The sequence below is a fragment of the Sinohyriopsis cumingii genome, chromosome 15 (assembly GCF_028554795.1).
Source record: "Sinohyriopsis cumingii isolate HCF-2022 chromosome 15, ASM2855479v2, whole genome shotgun sequence".
Lineage (NCBI taxonomy): Eukaryota > Metazoa > Mollusca > Bivalvia > Unionida > Unionidae > Sinohyriopsis > Sinohyriopsis cumingii.
The window spans coordinates 120,280,406-120,303,860 of NC_142975.1; the positions used below are offsets into that span (position 1 = coordinate 120,280,406).

A 23,455-nucleotide genomic window follows, 5' to 3' on the forward strand; every position below is an offset into this window, starting at 1 on the left:
CTCTTTTCACAATTCTGAATTCCAGAAAGAGAAAATAACTATGCAAAGCTACCAGTTTTTTGAGAAGTGCACATCTGAAGTAAAGCCAAGCTGTATACTCTGTAACCTATATTGCACCCATCAATCATACAACAAAACAAAGGGAATTAATGGTCCTTTGAATAATACCCGAGATATACAAGGTCTCTTAAATAGCCAGTATAAGCAGTGAGGAAAACAGGGAAATTCTTTTTTTCTTCCAGATTCTAACCCCATGCAAAATACTAAACTGCAGAGTGCCACCTAAATAAAGGTAACACAAATTACCTCCCCTGATGTCATTCTATACTTTACAACATAAAATTGCTTGACCACAAACTTGGCAGCGTATAATAGTGCATAGTTATATAGCACTTTAATCCTCAGTATAAATAATACATGGTCTGGTGTCTCCTGGAGATGGTCACTTATCTTGACATTCGGGGTGAGAGATAGTTGGACTGCCTTAACGGTTCACAAATGAAAAAGTTGCAGGACATTGACTAGGTTATGGGCTAAAACTTGCCTCTGAAATCTGTTCACGCTAGCATTGTATTAGTGATTTCGTGTTTTCATAGCTGCTAAGAAGACTATAAGATTTAGCAGGGTTAGTACCCTATCCACAAGGTGTTTGCACACCAAAACAAATTGCACACCCATATGGCCACATATTACCTGCCTTTACACATCGCCATACCTTCATTCTTAATTAAAGAAATGGTATAGCATAATAATGGACAGCTATCTTGGAAATATTCACAAAACCCCCAGATAGTACTTGATTATGCCAACCACATTAGATGGTATCTGCCTATGTGAATTGCCTGAAGATGAGCCAGGAAAGAGCTTAGCAACCAAAATAATTATGTGATTTTACCTTGTCTCTTTTATTAAATTTGTTGATGTGCCTGTAATCTTGAAAATGCTAATGACCTGAAGTTTGGCGATATGCTAATTGTCTTGTGATGTATCACACTAATATAATCCAAAATGCCTTTTGTCTGAGTTCATAATAAATCCAGATGTTTTAGTTAAAGAACATTATTGAGCACTCTGTAATTCCAGTGAAAAAATAACTTGCATTAATATATCCACCCAAATTATTTTAAAAAACTCAATAATATGAATTATTCTGCTTAGATCTTAAGGTAAGACTGAGAAATTTTTCAAGTAAACATTATAAAAAAATCTAAGACACAATAATAGAGCCAGGATGTAAGTCAGTCTTTATAAATCAGTCAGAATTGTCAACACGTTTAGGAATTTCCAAATGGAAATATCCTCAACCCAGGCACAAATAAACAGGTTTACATACATTGATATTGATCTGAATATTTAATCTACAATGATAGATGAATATTATCTATGTATTATGTTGTTTCCAAAATAAATGTCACAGGTCAGATGCATCATTAGCTTGATTTTGGACAAGGACAGGTACATAATACAAATGTACATACAATCGTCAAGAAAAGCAAGAGGCAACACAAATAAAATGTGCATAACAGTTGATGGCAATAAAACAATTACTTCTGGAATTCTTGTATCGTTTTGTAAAAGATGTCAGCAAGCAGCCTTCTTATTATTTGCCACAAGTATTATAATTTCGGGTTTTTGTCATAACTCACACAGTCTGCCTGTTGACATGATCTCCCAAAAGCGTTTGCCTGGCCAACATAGATTTTTTGCCAAGCATGAACACAGATTTGACAATAGAGACAATGTCAGATATGAGAAGGATCCTGATTGCAATATGCATCATAGGAGGATTGTTTGGTGACTACGATGATTTGGTTGACATAGAAGACTCTACCGAAGTAGAAGTATTGTTCCTAATGAAGAAAACAGTAACATCCAAGATCAGCCTGAATGTATTGTTACTGCTATCAATTATATCACCAAGAACTATCCTGAAGGAAATATAGTTGCTGTCTTGCCATTTGAAATATGTACATTTATATTGTTGCATGCCAGGTTATAAAAAAAAAAAAAAAGAATCATGAGTTCCATATGAAAATTATGACAGATTATGCTTGAATTAGAGATAAACTTTATGTACGAGTTTAAACTAAATACGAGAATGCTTAAAACACAAAAGTAAACTTTCCCAAAGGGTGAATGTACAAAACATCAGCTGGATGGTACAGAAAATCGGGTTGTTGAATGATGCTTACAAGTTTGTCAAGGGCATTCTCAAAATAATTTACCAGACGTCAAAGGAACACCTACATCATTTACATGTGAATAGCTATGGAGTCTTGAAGTGGGTGCTAGCCATGGAGCTAGAAAATCCAGATGCATACTAGGAGACTGTCGGAGTTCTGCTAGATTTTCAGAAAGTGTCTGCTGAGCTCTGCATCAGAAATCATTGAAGATGTACTTGTGCTGCAATCGCTAATGACTGTGACAAATTCAGTGTGATGACTCATTATATAGTATACTCACAAACAAATGTGCTTTATTAACTTGGACTCAAAAACACGTCAAGAAATCACTGCATAATTTTTGTTTCCTGATTGCCATTATGTGATAGTAGGTCCAACTCTCTGATGCAAGACTAACTTGCTTCTCCACATACTTTGGAATAATGGACTTAGCAATAATATGGTAATTAGCTGGACGTTCCATCCCAGTCAGGATAAGTTCAAAATGCTTAATGACTTTTACAAAGCAGTAAGTAGCTCTGATGCTATGTTCACAATATTTGAGCCAGAAGTGATAACGCCCTTGAAAGAACTTAATGGTGAAAAGCATGCTGTTATAGGATCTGGCAATGTAAAAGTTGATCGTGACAACATAAATAAAATTAAGGAATTTTTGTTGCTGTCAAGAAATCAGTTCAGTATACTGTACATGGTGCAGTCTTGTTATGATTTATCTAAATTTATTCCACTCAACACATGCTGCTTTATTTTATTATATGGCTTAGACAGGAGCGATATAGACTCATTTGCGTGTGTTCATTGTCCCAGCATAGAAGCTACTAAATTTAAGCAGTGTTGTCATGATGTTATAGGCAATATAGACTCAGTTGTGTGTGTTCATTGTCCCAGCATAGAAACTACTAAATTTAAGCAGTGTTGTCATGATGTTATAGGCAGTATAGACTCAGTTGTGTGTGTTCATTGTCCCAGCATAGAAACTACTAAATTTAAGCAGTGTTGTCATGATGTTATAGGCAATATAGACTCGGTTGTGTGTGTTCATTGTCCCAGCATTGAAACTACTAAATTTAAGCAGTGTTGTCATGATGTTATAGGCGACAGCAAGCATAAATAAATGGTATTCCATCCAGAGGCAGAAGAGGTTCCTGAAATGTACCGTCGTGAATTTGACAGTTTTCTTTGCATGACTGAATCTGCTGACAGTGTATGGGTGGCAAATATTTATGAAAACGTGTAGTATAATGCCTTTTCTGTGATTACAGGAAACAGAAGATAAGGATGATGCTATGACAAAATACATAGAGTAGCAACAAAAACTGCATGTACATGTTCTTGCTGAAATAATCGGCAAGCAAGAATTTCCATGCAGCGAAGCTAAAAAATTACTTCAGTTTGTAATAACAGCAATAACTGAAGTGGCTTCTGCACACAATAAAAACAGAAACTAAGAACCAAAAATGTACCAACGCTGTCTTAACAAAGTTCTTGCTGGCAGAAAAATACATGAACAGAGAGTAGAAATGCAGCTCATTGTGGCGTTTAGTAGGGTTGGGGTAGGGTGCTCCCAATATATTATTTCAATTTCTATGGAAGTCCCACCTAGACTCGATGTTGTAGGAAGTGAAATTAGTGATAGAGAGAGGTAAAGCTCCGAGCCCCCAGTCAGCAATGAAAACACAAAGGTGAAATTCAAAGGAATAACAATTTAATACAATTCAATATTCAAATGATAATAATTTCCCAAACATTCTTCTTCCTCTCGACCAAGTGATAGTCTATTGCATCCTGTGATTTATAGTGTGAGATCACTTTTCCACCTGTCCTTGTTTTCTACTCATCTGTATCTCTCCTATATTGCCAATTCCTTCCGACTTTCCTCCTAACTCCTTCTCCTCGACTGCTCCTTCTCCAATTTCTCTATTCCGTCTCTCCCCTTGAGACTCGGGACTAAACCACACTGGAAGTCTGTCCCCTAAAAGCTCCTTTACAAAGCTTTGTCTTTCCTTAGAATTTCCTAAGTTTTTCCGCCAATTCATGAGTGTCTTCCTGAAGCTATTACTACAACTTCTCAGCACGATGTTTCACAATGACTGGAGTTTCTAATCTAAAGTACTCAGTAAAATTCGGGTTGAAATGGTGACCACACCCTCTCTCAATTCCGATTGGATATTGATTCTACTGTTCTATTGAACTTAGCAGACATTGCTCCAGCTGTCTGTCAACATGGTGAGATTTGCAACGCCAATAAGGGTCCTTTGTTCTTGAACAAAGCTTTCAACGTCCACGTGATTTTTGACACCCAACAAACTGGGCTCTTGTAACAATTACGAACAGGACTACTATAGCCGTGGGGTATAATATATATACATGGCTTATAACCAATTCCTTTGATTTTTACTTACATAATTGTGGGCAGGCAACGTGACACTCAATAACTACACAAATTAACAGCACATGCATCACGCACAGGTATTTGAATCTTGAGACATTTGTGAGGAGGCTGTAACTGAGTCAGCAGGTGCTTAGCGTAATATTGATTGGTCTGAGAATTCTGTTACATATGTGCAGTTGCTGTTGACAGAAAGCAATGCCACATTTTCAACATGCACAGGAATTAGACAACCAGCTGTCTAGAGTCAGCAAGAAATGTTATTTTGAGCAAATGCTGTCGCTTATTTGACAGCATTGATTACTAGTTTGCTAGACAAGAGGCACAATACTATACTGTCAAGTTTGTGTTTAAACAAATTTGCATAATTTGTGCTGATAAAGATATAATCTGGTCAGGGAGGTAACTAGTTACATTAAAATAAAATGCAGGCAAGGGATGTAACTCCTGTGCACTTGCTATTATTTTTCTCTAAAATTAGATATCATCATCAGCAATAATTTTTGTCTTAACAAGACCAAGGTGACTCTAAATGGTGGATACAAAAAGGGGGCTATTGAGCGCTCTCATATGTTTGTCCAAAGTCTTCTCTGAACATGGTTAGGCTAAGAAAATTTGTTTCCTAATATATGTGAAAGAAATGAAGAGACTATTGAAAAACAGCTTCCAGTTCCATTTTCCTATACTACTCAAGGTCACCGAGAAATTCTTTAAAACTGCTTTTCTGTACTTTTCCTCTAAAGCCCATCGAGACACGATAATGAAATTTGGTGACTTTCATGCTCATTATGCTTTCTTCAAATTTTTTATAAACCCGTTTTTCATTTTTTAAAAAGAAATTATATAAAGTTGTTTTTTCATGTTTACTAATGGTGGCTGATGTCATGTCAGCCTCACTTGTAAAAACTTGAAAAACCTTTTTAGCCATGATGCACTGTGCCATTTAGCTGAAACTGAGCAGAAAATAGTAATTGCTGATGATGACACACAATGAATGAAGACCTGCAGCTCAAGCTCACCTGGTCTTACATCTCGGTGAGCAAAAAAAAGACAAGACTTGTAATTTTCCTTCTAATACCTATGTAAATGTAATCTGAAAAGAAACAAATTCAGTTTATTGTCCGCTCAAGTTTATTGTCTTTACACATCATTATAACACAAAAGATCAGATTTATTGAGGACTGGATAATAATCAATACAGGCTACAAAGACAAAAATGTACCTTATTGAAAAGAAAAGTAAGTAAAGGTATGACTATAACAGATTAAAATGTATATTGGAAAGGCAAGCTCACAAATGCTCAATATTATGCTACCATAGTGCTGATTGAGAGAAATTAATTTCCAAGAGCTTGGACTTCTCCAATTTTCTGTGACAGATGACGACAAAGACTTAACAAGCTTACACCCTAAAGCTGGATTTGAGTGAAAGACACCAGCCACAGTCACTGTAAATGCATGATCTGGCAGTGGTTAGCTTCAGCTAAAAAATGTGAACTACTTTATTCATTTATCCAACATGTACCAATAAGTTTGCTTACAAAAAGTCGGTATACAAGGTCACTGCGAGCTGTGATCAATTATTAAAAACTTTACGTACAAGTTACTGTCTTTATCTAAAGTAAGCACACAGATGGGCAATACAAAATATGGTTGGATACAGTTAAATGTGCTTTAATAATTATATGCTACAAACTCGGTGAATTATATCCATATACAATCATACAATTTGAAACAAGTCCTGATATTCATGTATTTTGAATGCATAACTTCTCTTCAAGTGCAGTTTGGTCTTCAATTAACAGAAGTGCTTATTGATAAGTGTAAAACTTTATAATCAACTGACATCAAAATTCACATCCATGTTACTTGTTTTTTTTCAGTAAGAAAATTTGTCCTCGATACTTAAACTCTTGGAAGGTGTGTAGAATTACTTACTGCTGCTTCTATCCATGTTTATTACTAATTTCAAAGTCATCCACAAAGTATTCAAAAGTAAATATATCAAGCCACTCTCAAATGTCAAATATAATTGACCACACCCAACCACAGTAAAACACAGATTGTCTATCCAGCTTAGCAAGCTTGGTCTGACCCAGTTTCACAAACCTCTCAAATCTGAGTCATCATATTTAGATTTGGTTCAATATCTTTTTTTATTGCTTTATATAGAATTACAAATTTTTCACTGAACATTAGACCAGAATTAGTGATAATGATTAAAATAGTCATAATATCCTGTATTTTCCTGAAATTAGTGAGAATTTTCTAAAATCTAAGGAATTTCAAATGAATAAAAAAGATTCTTGGATATACATTTTTTAAACTATGGAGTTGTTTTTCATCCCCTGTATCTATCAAAATATTATATCAGCAATAACATAAGCAAGATAATGAAAAATCTTTATTTTGAGGAATTTTAATACAACAGAGGTTTGGTTCATAATATTGTTGAGTTTGTACCAATTATTCATTCCACCACAATGTAAACTGATTTAAAAAAAAAAATAACCATAACAACTAAATATATAATATATAAAGCTTGAAGATGCAGATTAAATTTTTGGGCAAAAAGAATAAAAATGGTACAGATCAGCATGTAATGCATGACAGATTTTATTGTAGCTAACAACTATCATCTCAGGTGCAACATTTTCCAGACTCGACCAACTTGGATGAACTGACCTCAATTTTGGCAAAGGAAACTTTTATGTAACCAGCTAAATTTTCTAAAAAGGAAAGATAAAAAATTTGCAAACAAAATTAAAATTATCTATGCTGATCAAATATTTTAAAAGTTGCCTTCTATTTAAAAAATATTGATGGACAGATTGGTTATTTCCTACTTATAGTCGGTGAAAGTTAAAAATGTAATCAGAAAACCCTTTTCTACCAAATATTACACAAACAGCATTTCCCAAATCTGTCATACAGGCAAACTGGTGCACTGTTACTTTTTCCACCTTTCAGACAAACTGGAGAACTGTGTTTTACTATCTTCAAAGCAAGTTGCTGCAACAATAATTTCATCACCTTCAAAGCAAGTTCCTGCAACAATAATTTCATCACCTTCAAAGCAAGTTGCTGAACATTAGTTTAATCACCTTCAAAGCAAATTGCTGCAACGATAATTTCATCACCTTCAAAGCAATTTGCTGAACAATAGTCACCTTCAAAGCAAGTTACTCCAATATTAGTTTCATCACCTTCAAAGCAAGTTGCTGCAATATTAGTTTCATCACCTTCAAAGCAAATTGCTGAACGTTAGTTTAATCACCTTCAAAGCAAATTGCTGAACATTAGTTTAATCACCTTCAAAGCAAGTTGCTGAACATTAGTTTAATCACCTTCAAAGCAAATTGCTGCAATATTAGTTTCATCACCTTCAAAGCAAGTTGCTGAACATTAGTTTAATCACCTTCAAAGCAAATTGCTGCAATATTAGTTTCATCACCTTCAAAGCAAGTTACTCCAAATTAGTTTCAGCACCTTCAAAGCAAGCTGGTGTGCAACCAATTACAACCACCTTCTAAACCAGATGGTGCCTTGTTTAACACCTATTCAAATTGTTGTGCTGTGAGTTTTACTTATGTATGCAAGTTGTTGCACTGTTAGTTCTATCACTAAGTAAGTTAGTGCACCATCAGTTTCACCACTCTAAATGCAAGTTGTTGCTCTATCAGTTTCACAGATCTTCTAGGCATGCTGGTGCCAAGTATGTTTTATCACCTTGTCATTTTTAAAATTAAAAAAAATTTCACCGTAAGTAAGGATTATTAACCAGAGGAAAATCCTGATAGTTAAAAAAATTACACTTTTGTTGCACATTGTACAAAATATGGCTGACACTGATATTCCACACACATTCACATTTGTGTTCCTCTGCTATAGTGGTGAATGATACTGTTTGAGAAGGACTACTTTTACTAAAACAACAAACTACTTTCAAATGTAGACAATGGGCATCTAGGGAAAATTTATGCATGTGTTGTTCTGGTATTTTTGAGGAAAAATAAGCATAAATGTGCGTAAATGAAAGGGGGAGAAAAAAGACAATTATGTAAAAATTGCTATTATGGCATTTATTTTGTGTCTTTACCAGGAAAACTATTTTTATATTTAAATTATTTTATTTTGTTACTGTCTTTCCTTCTTCCTATCTTTCCTTTCTTTCATGAAGCCAGCTTTATGTTGTGGCAATGTGGTGATAATATTACAAAATAATAATGATAATAATAACAATAATAAGACAAAAATTGGTACATATATACAAGCTAGTGTTATTGGTGCACTGTTCATATATGATTATCCAGATAGTATGGTACTATGCAAGAATTTATTTATGGGTCTGTTATGTTAATGAAAATAAAAGAGATAAAGAGTAGTGTGAAGTGATGCTTTGCATCCTAAATATAAATGCCAAGACATTCCTATCAAAAGCATTATAATTCTGGATGAGAAGGGCAGTGATTTAATGAATAATAATTTAATATTAATCAAAAAAATTTAACAAGAACTGATGTTATTAGCACAGGGAGTGGGTTGATTATATTTATGCCAATCTATCAATCCTTGTTTGTGTACAAGTTGTTGGACATTGCACTGGAATACCAATCCATGCTTGGTGTACAAGTTGTTGTATATTCCATTAAGATACTAAACCATGCTTAGTGTACACGTTGTTGGACAATGAACTGGGATACCAATCCATGCTTAGTGTACAGGTTGTTGCATATTGTTGGGATACAAATCCTTGCTTAGTGTACAAGTTGTTGGATATTCCATTGGGATACAAATCCTTACATAGTTTACAAGTTCTTGGGTATGCTTAGTGTACAAGTTGTTGCATATTCTATTGGGATACCAATCCATGCTTAGTTACAAGTTGTTGGATATTCTGTTGGGATACAAATCCTGGCTTAGTGTACAAATTGTTTGATATTCCATTGGGACACAAATCCTTACATAGTTTACAAGTTGTTGGATATGCTTAGTGTACAAGTTGTTGGATATTCCCTTGGGATATAAATCCTTGCTTAGTGTACAAGTTGTTGGATATTCCATTAGGAAACAAATTCTTACGAAGTTTACAAGTTCTTGGATATGCTAAGTGTACAAGTTGTTGCATATTTGATTGGGATAACAATCCATGCTTAGTGTACAAGTTGATGGATATTCTATTGTGCACACACACACATATGGCACCAGTCTGGGATAATTTGGTTCAATTGTGTGTAATGAGTGTATTAACTCGAGATGTACAAGTTAAATGTGTGTAATTAGTATAATGATTTTCCAACATGTACAAGTTAAATGGTGTGTAATTAAACTATTAACTCCAAGATGTACAAGTTAAATGGTGTGTAATTAGACTATTAACTTCAAGATGTACAAGTTAAATGGTGTGTAATTAGACTATTAGCTCCAAGATGTACAAGTTAAATGGTGTGCAATTAGTGCAAAACCCTCTAAGACATATAAGTTAAATGGCGTGTAATTAGACTATTAACTCCAAGATGAACAAGTTTAACGGTGTGTATTGTATTAATTCCAAACTATACCAGTTAAATGGGACTTGTAGTTTATATTCCAACTGTAGGTTCTGAGCGAGATTATCATTCGAGTTTAAATGTCAAGGTGGAAAAGATGGATTCACTTTGAAGATATCAACAAAGGGATAAACATAATGTTGGTACTTGATCCTCTCATTAATGATATCAGTTTATGATGAGTAAAGAACTTTCAATTGTATTGCTGGTATTCAAGACATTCATTCTTTTCTTCTGACATCGTATCAAATTTGTATATCTTTTAAATTACCTTATTTAGTAACAAGCACAAAAAAAACAAAATAAAAAGGAAATTGAAAATTAATGGCAAGAATAAAACCACAGCTTATTCGGTAATTACTGGAAACTTTTAAGAGAAAAAGATGAAATTTTATAATAATGATTACCTTGAAAGAAAATGAAAACGTTAAGAAAGATACTTCAACAAAAAAATCAAAATCAACTTGGCATAACCTATGTGATTTCAAAATTATATACAAATCTCTTAAAGAGGTATATGAAATTAAAATTTATATTAGACAAATTATTGTATTTTTAAATTTTAATATCTTATATACCAGGGTTCAGATAGAAACCAAAGTGTAATAATTTGGTTTGGGATCCAAAACATAAACTTATAATTTAAGTCTAGAAAGTGTTGTTTCAAAGCACAATAACTGCCTTGGTTACTCGTCATGTATGTCTTATACTCTGAAAACCTCCACAATCTGATATGTTTATTTCATCAGTGTTTCTCAACAATGGGCATCATATATATCTATGTGCCTCAGCTTTCATGCCAACTCCACCACCTGGGCACCCCCATGTGGAACAGGGTGTGGCAGATATTGTCCTGGCACAATTTTTGATCAATATGGCTCTGTTCATGGGAGCTCACTCCAACTCAACCTCTTCCCCAGCACCCTGTGAAATTGGATGAAGTGGAAAGCTCCTAATGTTATTGTCTTTATTAAACTGCCCTGTATTGAATTTTTCATATTCTTAACAGAGGTATGTGTATATTATCAGAGTATATAATCAGAGTGCCACAGGCAAATGGTTGTGCTACTTTCATGGACTTCTACTTCTACTGTTTGTCCTTTTTGAATGAAAGAGAGTTTACAGTTCTACTCGTTTATCTTTTTCAAACAAGATACTTATAATAGATGATCTACTTTGGAATGTGCTTTTTATAATAAATTCAATTAACGTTAGTTATTTGCATCTTTAAGAGATTTAATTCTATAGATAAGGTACCACCCTATATCTTGTTATATGCTAAATTAACCAGTCTATATCCTGTTAAATTATACTAAATTAACCAGTCCATATCCAGTTAAAATATGCTAAATTACTGTTGAATAGAAGTCTGAAGACAAATCATGAGGATTGGGTAATTCTAAATGACAAAAATGGATATACTGTAATTACTACTGACAAAACTAACAACTGTCCTGGCCATTAATCTTAATCTGGAGGTCACATGACCCACGTCCATAATTTTAAGGCTAAAGATGGACTGAGGGTGCTGTGCAGACCATTAATTTATTTTGGTATCAAAATTAATAATGAATTATTTTTCATTGTGTATATGATCTATTTCTAACATCAACATGACCAAAAAAGTTCCCCAACATTGTGATGGCCAGTTGTAGAGGTCAGGCATTTGAGCAAGCAACTCACAACCTGTTACAATTCAGGAAAAAAGTATTAATTGTGCAGACTACCATAAGAGTTACTTGCCCATCCTTTACAGTGCATTCCTAAAGACCCTATATGATTTACATGCTTCCCGTCTTTGTCCCAAAGTCAGATTAGATATTCAAAGTAGCTCTAATTGTCGCATTTATTTTAAAAAAATTTAATAACAACATTTTTTCTTCTAGTGCATGAACTTTTCATGTACAAATTCCCACCATACATATTTTTTACTGACATTTTTAAACAGAGATATTCCATTGATAAACTGAACCTTAGAATTTTAGATGAATGGCTTGTCCAGTATAGGTTGTTCAGGAAAAAAGAAAAAACAAGCAAGGTGCTTGCCATGTAATATTTAATTTTCCATGTCAATCAAAACACTAATCTATACCTAATACTTTGAAAAATTAAAAGACTTGTACAAGTTTTGCAAATTTAACTATGTAGTCTGTATCTTCCCAAATATTTAATATGCAACAAAACCAGGTCTAAGAAAGACAGGGATGATCTTTGCCAAACAAAAGCTGTAATCACAAACTCACCACGTGTAGAGATTTTTCTGCATTATATGAATTTTTGTATCACAGTTGTGAGAAGCCAGAATATTGCCAAAATGCATTTTTTCATTATCTATATTTACATCATCAAAGTGACCACACTCTGGGAATACCTTTAATTTCATATTCAATATTCTTCCTAATGTGGCTCAATAATGATGTCAATTGTAGTCAAAATATCTCAAAGACCAAATGAATGGCAGCCACGCTATCATAGTCAAAGATTAAATGAATTACAGTTGAAATGTACCTGTTACAGATTAAATTAAATAAAACCAATATACCACTTGAAAATAATAGGTAACTAGAATTTTGGTGTTAATTCTATTTTCTCAAGCCACTCCTTTACCCAACATCTATTAAGTGGGGAAAAAAAAGTCTGTATAAAGAAAATCTATTTGGTCACTTTGTATTAGTGATTTTGGTATTGTAGCAAATCTCTTTTGTATAATTCACTGTTTTTGTTCATAAATTTGAATTATTAGACAATTATAGATCTTTTTATGTGTGAAATTTTTGTTGTGCCTGATGTATAATGTGATATTACAAATTTTTAATTATTTGAGCAATAATGATAAAAAAATATAACCAAAACTTTCCTGAATTATCGCAAACTGTGCTGTAAAATGGAAGTAGCTTAAAATGAATTGCAAAAGGGTCATTTGAAGATTGTGTTGTTTTACTTATCTTGATAATGAAAGAAAATGAAATTTGTTTTGAAAAATAATTATTAATTACATTCACTGAATATAACTGACTGGAGACTGATATTTTTTTATTACAAATAAGTGTAGTTTTATTACAAATAAGTGAAGCAGCAGTGGAATGTTATTTTATGTAAATCTGCAAAAAATTTAAAAAGTATTAAGAATACTGATGGTTTGGTGGGTTGAATTAATGTTAGTTTATAATTGATCGAGATAATGCTAGTCCTGGTCCTTTTCACTACTGTAAACATATAGTTCTAAGCAAGCTGGATAATATTTTCAACATTTTCTTTTCCTTGAATGTCACAAGAAAATCTGAAAATATTTTCTTGGAATTATTGTGGGGATTACCCATTCAAAGCTTTTTCTACTATTACCTAAGGTACAAAGTGAAAATATCCAACGGAAATAACTACCATCAGGTCTAAGAATGTACCAAAATTTTAGCTGCCTCCTTTGATACATAAAAATGTACACGAATGGTCCATGAATAAGTATCATATTACTAATTTTAATAAGATTATATAGTTGTTTTTTTTACTATCAGTAACAATACAAACTATATTTGGTAAAAGGGATACATTGCCTTATACATGAAGCAACTAAAATCCCTCCTTGCCAAAAAGGGTGATTGGATACTGGGTGTATGTAATTCCCTCCTTGCCAAATTGGGTGTTTAGATACTGAGTGTATGTCAATCCCTCCAAGCCAAAAATTTTGAATGGATACAGGTGTATGAAAGAAATGTGCATCACAAATGCAAATAAAACCCCAAACTAAGTTCAGGTTTTGTGGCAATAATCGAATGGTTAAATAGATTAACAATGTTGATGCAATGGTCCAATACACAAACTATGTGTGTATGCAGATATAACCTATTAACCTGTCTAAAATATGATTTAAGTATTATAATTAATTCAGTGAAGACACTGAATAGATACCATAGTAAAGCCCAAGTGGACTGTTCATAGAGAGTAAAGATGTATTTTTAAAAAAAATATTTTCCAACCAAAGTAGTTCATTTTCAGAATTTTATGAGAGCAAAAATGCAGTTCATTTTTATCATCTGGGGCTAGTTTTACCAATGTTGTACAGCACTTAAACAAAAAAACACAGATGAAGTGAAATTTACCTGAAATTGTTGAGGCTTGCATATTTATGCAGTAAATGAATTTCAGTACCAGATTTGAGAAAAAAAATGTTATGCCCTTAAATTAGACACAGCTAAAAAAAAAGTAATACCCTTAGACATGTCTAAAACTAATGTAATGCCTAAGTGGAGGTGATTAAAGATGGGAGCTTTAAATATTGTTTATGCATTATTAATAGTTCCTGATTTTCTTTTTTGTAAAAATTAAATTTAAATCTATTTAAATGCATTAAATCTACTTCTGATTCTAATATTCCAAATTTTAAAATTGCATGATAGTATTTTTCATGAAATTTTAATAAAAAATTTTCTGCAGCTAAAATTTTAGTTTCCTTTTTAATTTAACAGTTTTTATGAAAATACTGTTTTGCAATTTAACACAATTTTATTCTCACTTAAACTGTTAAACATTACCAAATTTATGTAATAATAATAATACCCTTATCTCAATTTATTTACAGACATATTGTTTCTTACAAATTAAAAATTAAGGTAATTTATTATTTCAACAGGAAATACCATAAAACTGCAATATCAGTTGCCACTGACTACAACAAACAAACAATGTGTGCAATCAACTGAAGATATTTATTTATTTAATTAGTCAATAAATTGATCATTAAAAAAGAAAAGAAAATTTGAGAATTACATTGCTAATATTTTTTGTTTCTATTATAAAGAATAATTTAAATAAAAAGCCAAAACAAATGATTCCAATTCATTTTTCAATGTTATGCATCTCATCTGTTTCACAGACAAAATGACACAAATTTATTTATAAATTCAAAATTTTCACAAATATTTTAATAAGAATTTTCTATTTATTAGCATTAAATTCAGTATCTGGGCAATTTTTATATTTCCCTGCAAGTAAACTAGCGAGTTCTGTGATCTTTTGGAATCAACATTCTTCAAACCAATGGTACAAACATTTACTTGTAAGTTAGACTGGATGGACTTAAGTAAACTAGCAGAAATAGCACACATACACATGCATACATACCTCAAAAAGCTTTGCCCTTAATTACACTCTACAGCTGGCAATGAATGTCTTCATATGAATGAAATTTAAACTGCAATTTTCAAAATAATACTAATTGCTTATCATCTATGGTCTGCACAGCACCTAGTATTCTTAATTCATCTTTTGTGGGTTTATTTAAGTCATCTGAGATAATAAATTAATCCAATATATGCTTATGTTTCAGATGTCGAATTATTTTCCATGTGTCTGATTTATCTACAAGTCAAAGAATATACATATGACAGAATGTACAAATGTTAAATCCAAATTTTTCACTCTGATGTCTGAATAAATAAATAAATAAACAAACAAAAATACAACAAACAAAAAGATTAAAAGGAGGAGTTCAAATAAACAAAATCACTAAATGCATCCAAAGTGTTAAAGAATTAACAAAACCTGAAATAACATGGATAAAATATATAATTATTTTAACTTCAGTAAATCAAGTCCATAAAAACTAGCTTTGTACCTGAATACCAGCAATTCCAATTGCTACGAATTTACTGCATTTTCTGTTGTGAGATTTATTGTATATCATTATATGGTACTAATGTGCAATTTTTTGCACATTGGTAAATTCTGGGGACTAATTTAGGCTATTAATCCTGTTACCAATATATTTTCAGTCAAGCTCTGTGCCAACCCCTCACACCCAACCCCAACCCCTTCGTCATATACAAATTTGCAACCCCAGATAAAATCTATGATTAAAAATTTAAACTCAATTATAACAGTATATGACAGCTTTTTCAAACAACTCTACTGTAACAAATTACTGCAGTACTCCACACCAAATTTTTAGAATAAATTAGCTGTTGTCATTCAGATGATTTATACATGGAAATCAACAACAATAAACGCTAAAGATGAAAATATTCTTTGTCAATGAAAATCAATGTGACCCTCATCAATTCGTGTGTTATGATTCTGTGTGGGCTAGATTATCTTTGCTAGCCAGTGGTCATTGATCCCTTTAGTTCTCCAGTGACAACACCTAACTAACGAAGATGGGACTAATTATTCTCGTGCCATGTGAAGAGACTCGAGAGAAAACTATGTGCTATCTAACATCATATTAATGTTGATGGAATCCACTGATTTCAGGACAGAAAGGATGAAAATTGGAGTTTTAAGTATGAAATGATGATAGTTAGGAATTCACTGAACTGTATATTTGGTATAATCCCACATAAATTTTACATAAAGTTCTTCTGACCTTTTACAAAATTTACAAGCAATTAAATTTTACACTGATAAATATCCAACCATGATTGTTTAACTGTATATCGCATGCAGGATTTGAATAATAAATAAATTTTTTAAAATTTAAAAATGAAATTTCTAAAATTGGTCACTTTTTGTGTCAGCATACACTTTGTACAATGGTATGTAAACCTAGCAAGAAATGTACAAACCACCAATTTTACCATGGCTTGTATACCTTATATAAAATGTACAAACCATCCAATTTTACCATGGAATATAGACTTTATGAAAAATGTACAAATCAAACAACTGTACAAGACAAATGGAAAATAAAATGTAACTATGTGAGGAAAGGCAGTAAAGATAAAAATTACAACCATGGTATCTGTAAAAAGTGTTTTAAAAATTCACTTTTGTTGAGAAAAAAAACCTGACTGTGCCTATACCAATTAATCAAATATATTCATTGATACAAAATATCTTAAATCTGAAGTTCCAGAAGAACAGACAGCAAAGTCATTCAGATAACACAATGCCCTCCAAATGTTACTTCACAATGTCATTTTGTGTTATTTTTTAAAATAGATTCTTACTTTGACACCAGGATAAAGTTGACAAAATAGTGAGAACACAATTAGTATATACTTATTCAAACAAAAATATGAGAAATTAACATTTTTTAAATAACAAATTTAAATGCAAAACTCCAGCAAAATAATAAAAATTTCTTAACTAAAATGTAATTACATAAAATATTTTAAAAGAAATTAAGTGTGAAGACATTGCAAATAGGTTACAAACTGTGAAATATAGGTCAATTTAACCTACTCTGCTGAAGGTTGCACTTCTTGTATAACAATATTCACATAGCAAAAACATAGCTGCTGAAGCAACCTTCTGTGAGATTTTAATGTACGAGCAAACTAATTCATGTTGTAGCTAACACATAAAATGAAAGTGAGAGTAACATAATTTTGCACTATTTTTGTTTCTTATGTCGATCCCAGTATAAAAAAATTCCATATAATTGTGCCAAGTTTAAACATTGCAGAAATAACTTTGACTATATTGGCATCATATAAGATATCCTACACTGTATACAGTGATCAGCAATGGGTATTATTTTTTTCTATTACTGCCTTCTCCCAATGGAACTGTTCTCTTAAAGTGCTGGGTTTTGTAGAATAGTGCCCAAGCCAAATGTGATGGCAGTATGCCCCACCAAGTAATACCGTCAGCAGATAGTGCACAAGCCCAATTCTCGGGCACTAATTCCCACCAGACAACACTTTAGGAGGACAGTGCAAATGCTGAATGTGAGAGCACTATTCCCCACCAGACAACACCACTGAATGAGATTTCTTAATGGGTAAGATAATAATAGATTAAGTACATTCTGTGACATCATATTCATTATATAACATAGGTGTGTGACAATGGTAATAGTGCCCACTATAAAAGGTTCAATCACTAAATAGTATTCCCAGAGTCACGGAGAAATGTAAACTGTCCTAACATAAATCCTTGTAGTTGGCCAATTGGAAGCTGAAAATTTATCATGTGACATACTAAACAGTTACATGTATTAAATATTAAACAGTATTTTGTTATCCAGCTGACCATTTTGTTGTGAACTCAACACACGTTTGATTAAAATTGGTGAAATGGAAGGGAAAAAAAAAGAATCTACGAGTATTTTGATACCGGATAAACATAAGATTAATTTTCAAAAATGCCTGGTAAATTTGTTAAAATACAAATGTTCTAAGGCCTAATAAAGTCAATTATATTTCAATGTAATTTATTTATGAAAACTATTATTCCAAGCTTGACTTCTCCAAGGGAGATAATTCTAGCATAGCTACTAAAAACAGACACTGAATGACATGGCAAGATTTTTGTACAGAGCAGTGCTTTTTTTTTTTAATACATATTGTACAGTGGAGGTTTCTACTTACAGGATATAATTACTATACATTATAAAGAGTCATACATAAAGATCTTTTTCAGTGCATTTTACAAATTTGTTAAAACTTAGGTAGGTTCCTCTTCAAATCTTTATCTTCAGATTTCAATATGAAATATATCATAGCACTCTTCTAAATTAGTTCTCAGTGAAAATGTTGGCCTATAAGATGTTTTAGTGACTAGAATTTATTTCTTTATGAAGATGCACTGACTTATATGAAATATTTTTAAAAAAATACAAGCTAAGCATATTCTTGTTTTATCAAAGAAATTTCTCAAGGCTATTTTTAGTCTCTCTTAAATCTGGTGCACTGAGTAGTCTATAAGTCATCCTTGATTTAATTGTAATCATGTTAATTTTCTGGTGAAAGACTTGATCAAACTACATTCAAAAGCTCACAATTTGACAGCATACAATTACGAATGTCACAAGAAAATCTAAATATTACTCTTGGAATTATTGTGGCGATTACCTATTCAAAGCATTTTCAACTACTGCCTGAATACAATGAATTGTGTCTTGGCAGCATACATAATTTTTCTATACAAAATAATAAAGGCAAAGAATATGAAGGACTCACTGTACAAAATATACAGACACTATTTACATACCCGTTTAATTTACTAATACTTTTGCCTTTATATTTTTTATTTTTTGTGTGTGGTCAGTCAGGATTTGTTGGGTGTGGTATTTTCTATACAAACAAATATTTTCCCCATCCCACTACATGATACATTTTTGAAAAATGGTCAGAAGACATTGTACAAGACCAAACTAGTTTTGGAGAATCTCAACTTCTGCACAATTCTTTACTTAATGGGTCATTCTGCTTGACTGAAATTAACATTTCTAGAATAGCAATAATAATTTAAGAAAGAAACAAAAGAAAATGCTGATAAATCACTGAAACTAAACATGATAATGTCCATAAAGTGAACGGACTGCATATCATGATATCTCTTGAGTCAGAATATCCATAGAAATTTATGTTTGCTTGATTCTTATTAAATCTACCATTGTAACTAACAGAATGATAACTCACTATATGGTGCCACAGTGTAACATGATCTTTGGGTTTTTGTTTGTTTTCCTGACATAAGTCAGTGGGTACGAGGTAATTTACACATTTATTATGGATATAGATATATAAATCAACTAAATATATTGCATACAATTTCTAGAAGAAATTGATTACTTATATGCTGCTTTTAATAAATCTGAATACAATTTTTAAAAAAATCCAGGGCTTAACAGACAAGCTTTAAAAGTTATAAAGGAGCTAAAAACAAATGGATGGTTTTAAATGGAAATAAAAGATTACAAAGTTTCAAATTTTCCTATAATTCAAGAAAAGTGTTATAATGTAATATATGGCAAAGGTGTAATGAGGAAGCATCCATTGTGTTTTCACATTTGCATCAAATAAAATCTGTTTTGCATAAACAGAATCTTATGTCTGTTATAATTTCAAATACAATTTATGAAAATTGTTGAATAATTTTAATCTTTTGCATTTCAAGGCTTGCAATATAAAAAAATTCTTTGACTCATTTATTAAATTTTATCTGATATCAGCACATGTACAACATAAGTCAGTAGTATGTAAACAGGATTGCACTGACATTCCATTAAATCTATATATACACATATACATACAGACTTACATGCATATTTTATTTTATGATCTTATCACTTTTTTCCCCTCTTGTTCAAAATGAAACCATAACCATCTTTGATCATATATCCCTCCCTTAGAAAGTGTCTCAGCAGAATACTTAGATATAAAAAATGTACCTACCATATTTAAAAGAAAGAGTCCCTTGAAGGGATAGATGTTCTACTGGCCAAAATGAATTTCCAAGATTTCAAGAACTTTTCTTTGTTTTGTTTCTTTGCTGAGTGTTGAAACCAACTCTTATATTCTTCAGCAATAACAAGATTGTTTAATGAGATGCTGTGGCTGTCAGATGATGCTAAGACCATTCAATCAGGAGTAGTGACACAATATTTTTTCTCAATATGGCCAATGTTGGTGTCAAATCGGATACCTTACCAGCACCATTTTCAGTTGGGCCCAACAAGACATCATAAGAAGTCACATAGTAAAACCCCATACTGATATGATCATCCATTAAGGAGGAGTAGCAATAACAAGATTTTTAAAGATATCTGCTGTAGCGGCCATATTGGATCTGTAAGCAGTACCAGTTTCATGTAGGATCAACTATACATATTAAAAGTCTTTTGGTGAAAATCTCATGGCAACAACACTTTCGTTCAGGAGGATTAGTGATAAGAAGACTATAGAATCCATAACTGGACATCAGATTAAAACCATTTTCACTTAGGACCAACTATACATCATAAGAAGTCTTTGTGTAAACCACGTATTGATACAAAAATCTATTCAAGGTAGGTAGATATAACAAGATCTTCATTATGTCCACGGTGGTGGCTATTTCAGACATCAGATCAGTACCAGACATCACAAGAAGTCTTTGTGTAAAAATCCTGTGTTAACATGACCATTTATTTAAACATAGTGATAACTTGATATTCAAGTTCGCCCCTGTGGCAGTCATAATAAATGTTCGAGCATCAGCATTTTCATTTGGGATCAAATGGATGAATGTATGTGTAATGGTCATCCTCTAAGTAATAAAGATGTAGTGATAACAAACTTGCACTAAAGGATGAATGATCAATGAACAACTGACCATCCATAAGCAACTTCTGGTCTATGACCAGTAGAGCTAAAAACTGGAATTTATATAAACTAGGGTAAAAAGTCAACAACAGAAAGTAATTGATAAATGGAGCTGAGAAAATATGACCCATCTAAATGTTAACATCCATCTGATATTAAGTTCATTGTGTGATGTCACTGTTGCCATTATGTGGAACACTAGTGTTCCTAAAATGTAGGGAAAAAAATCTCAGAAATAAAATAGTACTTGAGCTTGTGATTAAAGTAAATCAATCAAATAGTTTGTCAAGAAAGCCAGCTTTGCACAGCAAACCTCAAAAGCTGTGATATTTCTTGTAGCTTGAGAAAGCATTTGTACCATGTTCAAACTGTACAATAAAACTTTTGAACTGAAAGTGCTAAATGCTAAAAAAAATGTTCCAATTTTTTTTGGGCAACATTTTTTCAATAGCTCATATATATTAATCAAAATGCCAGACATGCCTTCTAGCAAAAACCTGAACAAGATTTCTTTTCGTATCCTGTTTCCATGACAACACTTATTTCAAGGCAAACATTCAATGTCATGCTAGTTTTATATACACAGCTAAAAGATGGAATACATAACTGTATGTGTGATCATCTGATGTTTTGCCTTACATTAAGCAGCTAGAGTGAGATGATCACAAAAGTCAATAAAAAAAAAATAACACAGCATAAAACAACAGGGCAAGTTAATTAATGCCTTAGCAAATTCACATGCTCTGGTTTAACTTTATTACTATTGTTTTCCAGGAAGTTGGAACATAATCAATCTCAGATTGATTGTCTTTGCAGCCAAAAGTTTGTTGCATTCAATTGAGTCTAGAATTGGCAATTCCTGCAGCTCAGTTTCTGAGCTGTCTGCGGTAAACTCATGGAAGTAGATAGCCTGATCAATTCTTGTGTCCCCATATGGTCCTTTAAGGGCAATGAAGTACACACTCATGGGCTGGGTCAGTTTGCCCTTTAATACTAGCTGGTATGCCAGTGAGCGTTGGATGGATTGTGTGGGGTCTTTCTGATCATGCAGAACTTTAGCTTTAATGACCCACTGCTGATTGAAAGCAGTGAACCGGCTTGTCTCATAGAACAACTTTGTCAGGAAGTCATCAGTTCTGTATGGTTTCAACTGGAGATCTGAAACAAGGATGAAGACTTGCCTCACAAAACAACGTACAAAAATTAAATCTTGGTTGAAAAGGAAGTGTGTGTGTGTGTGTGTGTGTGTTTGACTTGGAATTTTAATGTAGCTTTAAAAAAATGTGAATCATATCGCTACAATGTTAGTACTATTTTTGTAAGTTTTTGATATGACTCGGCAGGGGAGCAAACCCATGATCTCTCGCATCCAAGGCAGATGCTCTAACCACAAGGCCACCAGAATGGTTGAAAAGGAAGACAAAAGTTTGTTAGCAAAGTCAAAAAAAAAAAACTTTAGTAGAACATATCTTAAGGTTCATTCATAATGTATGATCAAAACTTATCAAATACATTTGCGATGTCAAAAATACATTTTTTTCTCCTGGTTGGTATGGATCCTAAACTATCAGAAGCCACTTAATAGACTGTCAGGAAAGCCACTAAAAAACAGCTTCAAAGACCATGACCTGGTTGTTATTATTAAAAAAACAATTGCCAGTAAAACCACTGTAAGCACAGCTTAACAGATCATGATCTTAAGAACACTGCAACAAAATCTGACAAAAGTTAGCCCAGAGGTTTTGGTGACATACCAAAAATAATTTTTTTCAGTTGGTTACTATGGAAGTTAAGTTACTGAAGGAAGTCATCAAAAGCCAACTTTGGCAGAATATATCCTATAGGACGTTCCTCTAAAGTTAATCCCCTTTTGTTTTTTCTTTATTCCACCTAGCTGCTAAAGCAAATGGTTGCTAGTTACATTGATAACATTAGTCTGCATGCCTAATATGACACTAAACAGACCATGAGAAACTTAATGAAACAGCTGGAGATTATTACAGTGTTAACATTAGTCTATTACAGTGTTAACATTAGTCAATGGGCCTACTATGATTATGAGAAACTTCTCAATGAAAAGGCATGAGATTATTACTGTGTTACCATCAGTCTGCAGACCTAATATGACAATAAGTCAGGCTATCAGAAACTTCTATAAAGAAAACCAAAACTGGCACAAAGAATACTTTTAAAAATGACAAAAGGTAGTGCACACTTATAAACTGTACACTGATTTTGTCTTTTATTCAAACTTTCTGGGAAATTTGTTTTGCTTTTGCACTGTTTCTTTTTTCCAAGCATATTGTATACT

The 23,455-nt window shown here is 32.5% G+C and overlaps 1 protein-coding gene across 2 annotated transcripts in view; it reads right to left on the reverse strand.

Moving 5' to 3' along the window:
- Nucleotides 1–5,685: 5,685 nt before the first annotated feature.
- Nucleotides 5,686–23,455, reverse strand: part of LOC149782600 (zinc finger TRAF-type-containing protein 1-B-like) — a 35,772-nt gene continuing 18,002 nt past the window's right edge. Inside the window, exons 4-5 of one of the 2 annotated variants that reach the window (XR_016414412.1) lie at nt 7,849–22,302; nt 5,686–7,813 (exon numbers count right to left, since the gene is read on the reverse strand). Coding sequence is in view for 1 of the 2 variants with exons in the window: in XM_089934078.1 (XP_089790204.1) it covers nt 21,905–22,302 (398 nt within the window). In the remaining variant the exon portion in view is untranslated. Of the gene's footprint in view, nt 22,303–23,455 lie in introns of both variants that reach the window. The other variant, XM_089934078.1, reaches the window with a different exon arrangement.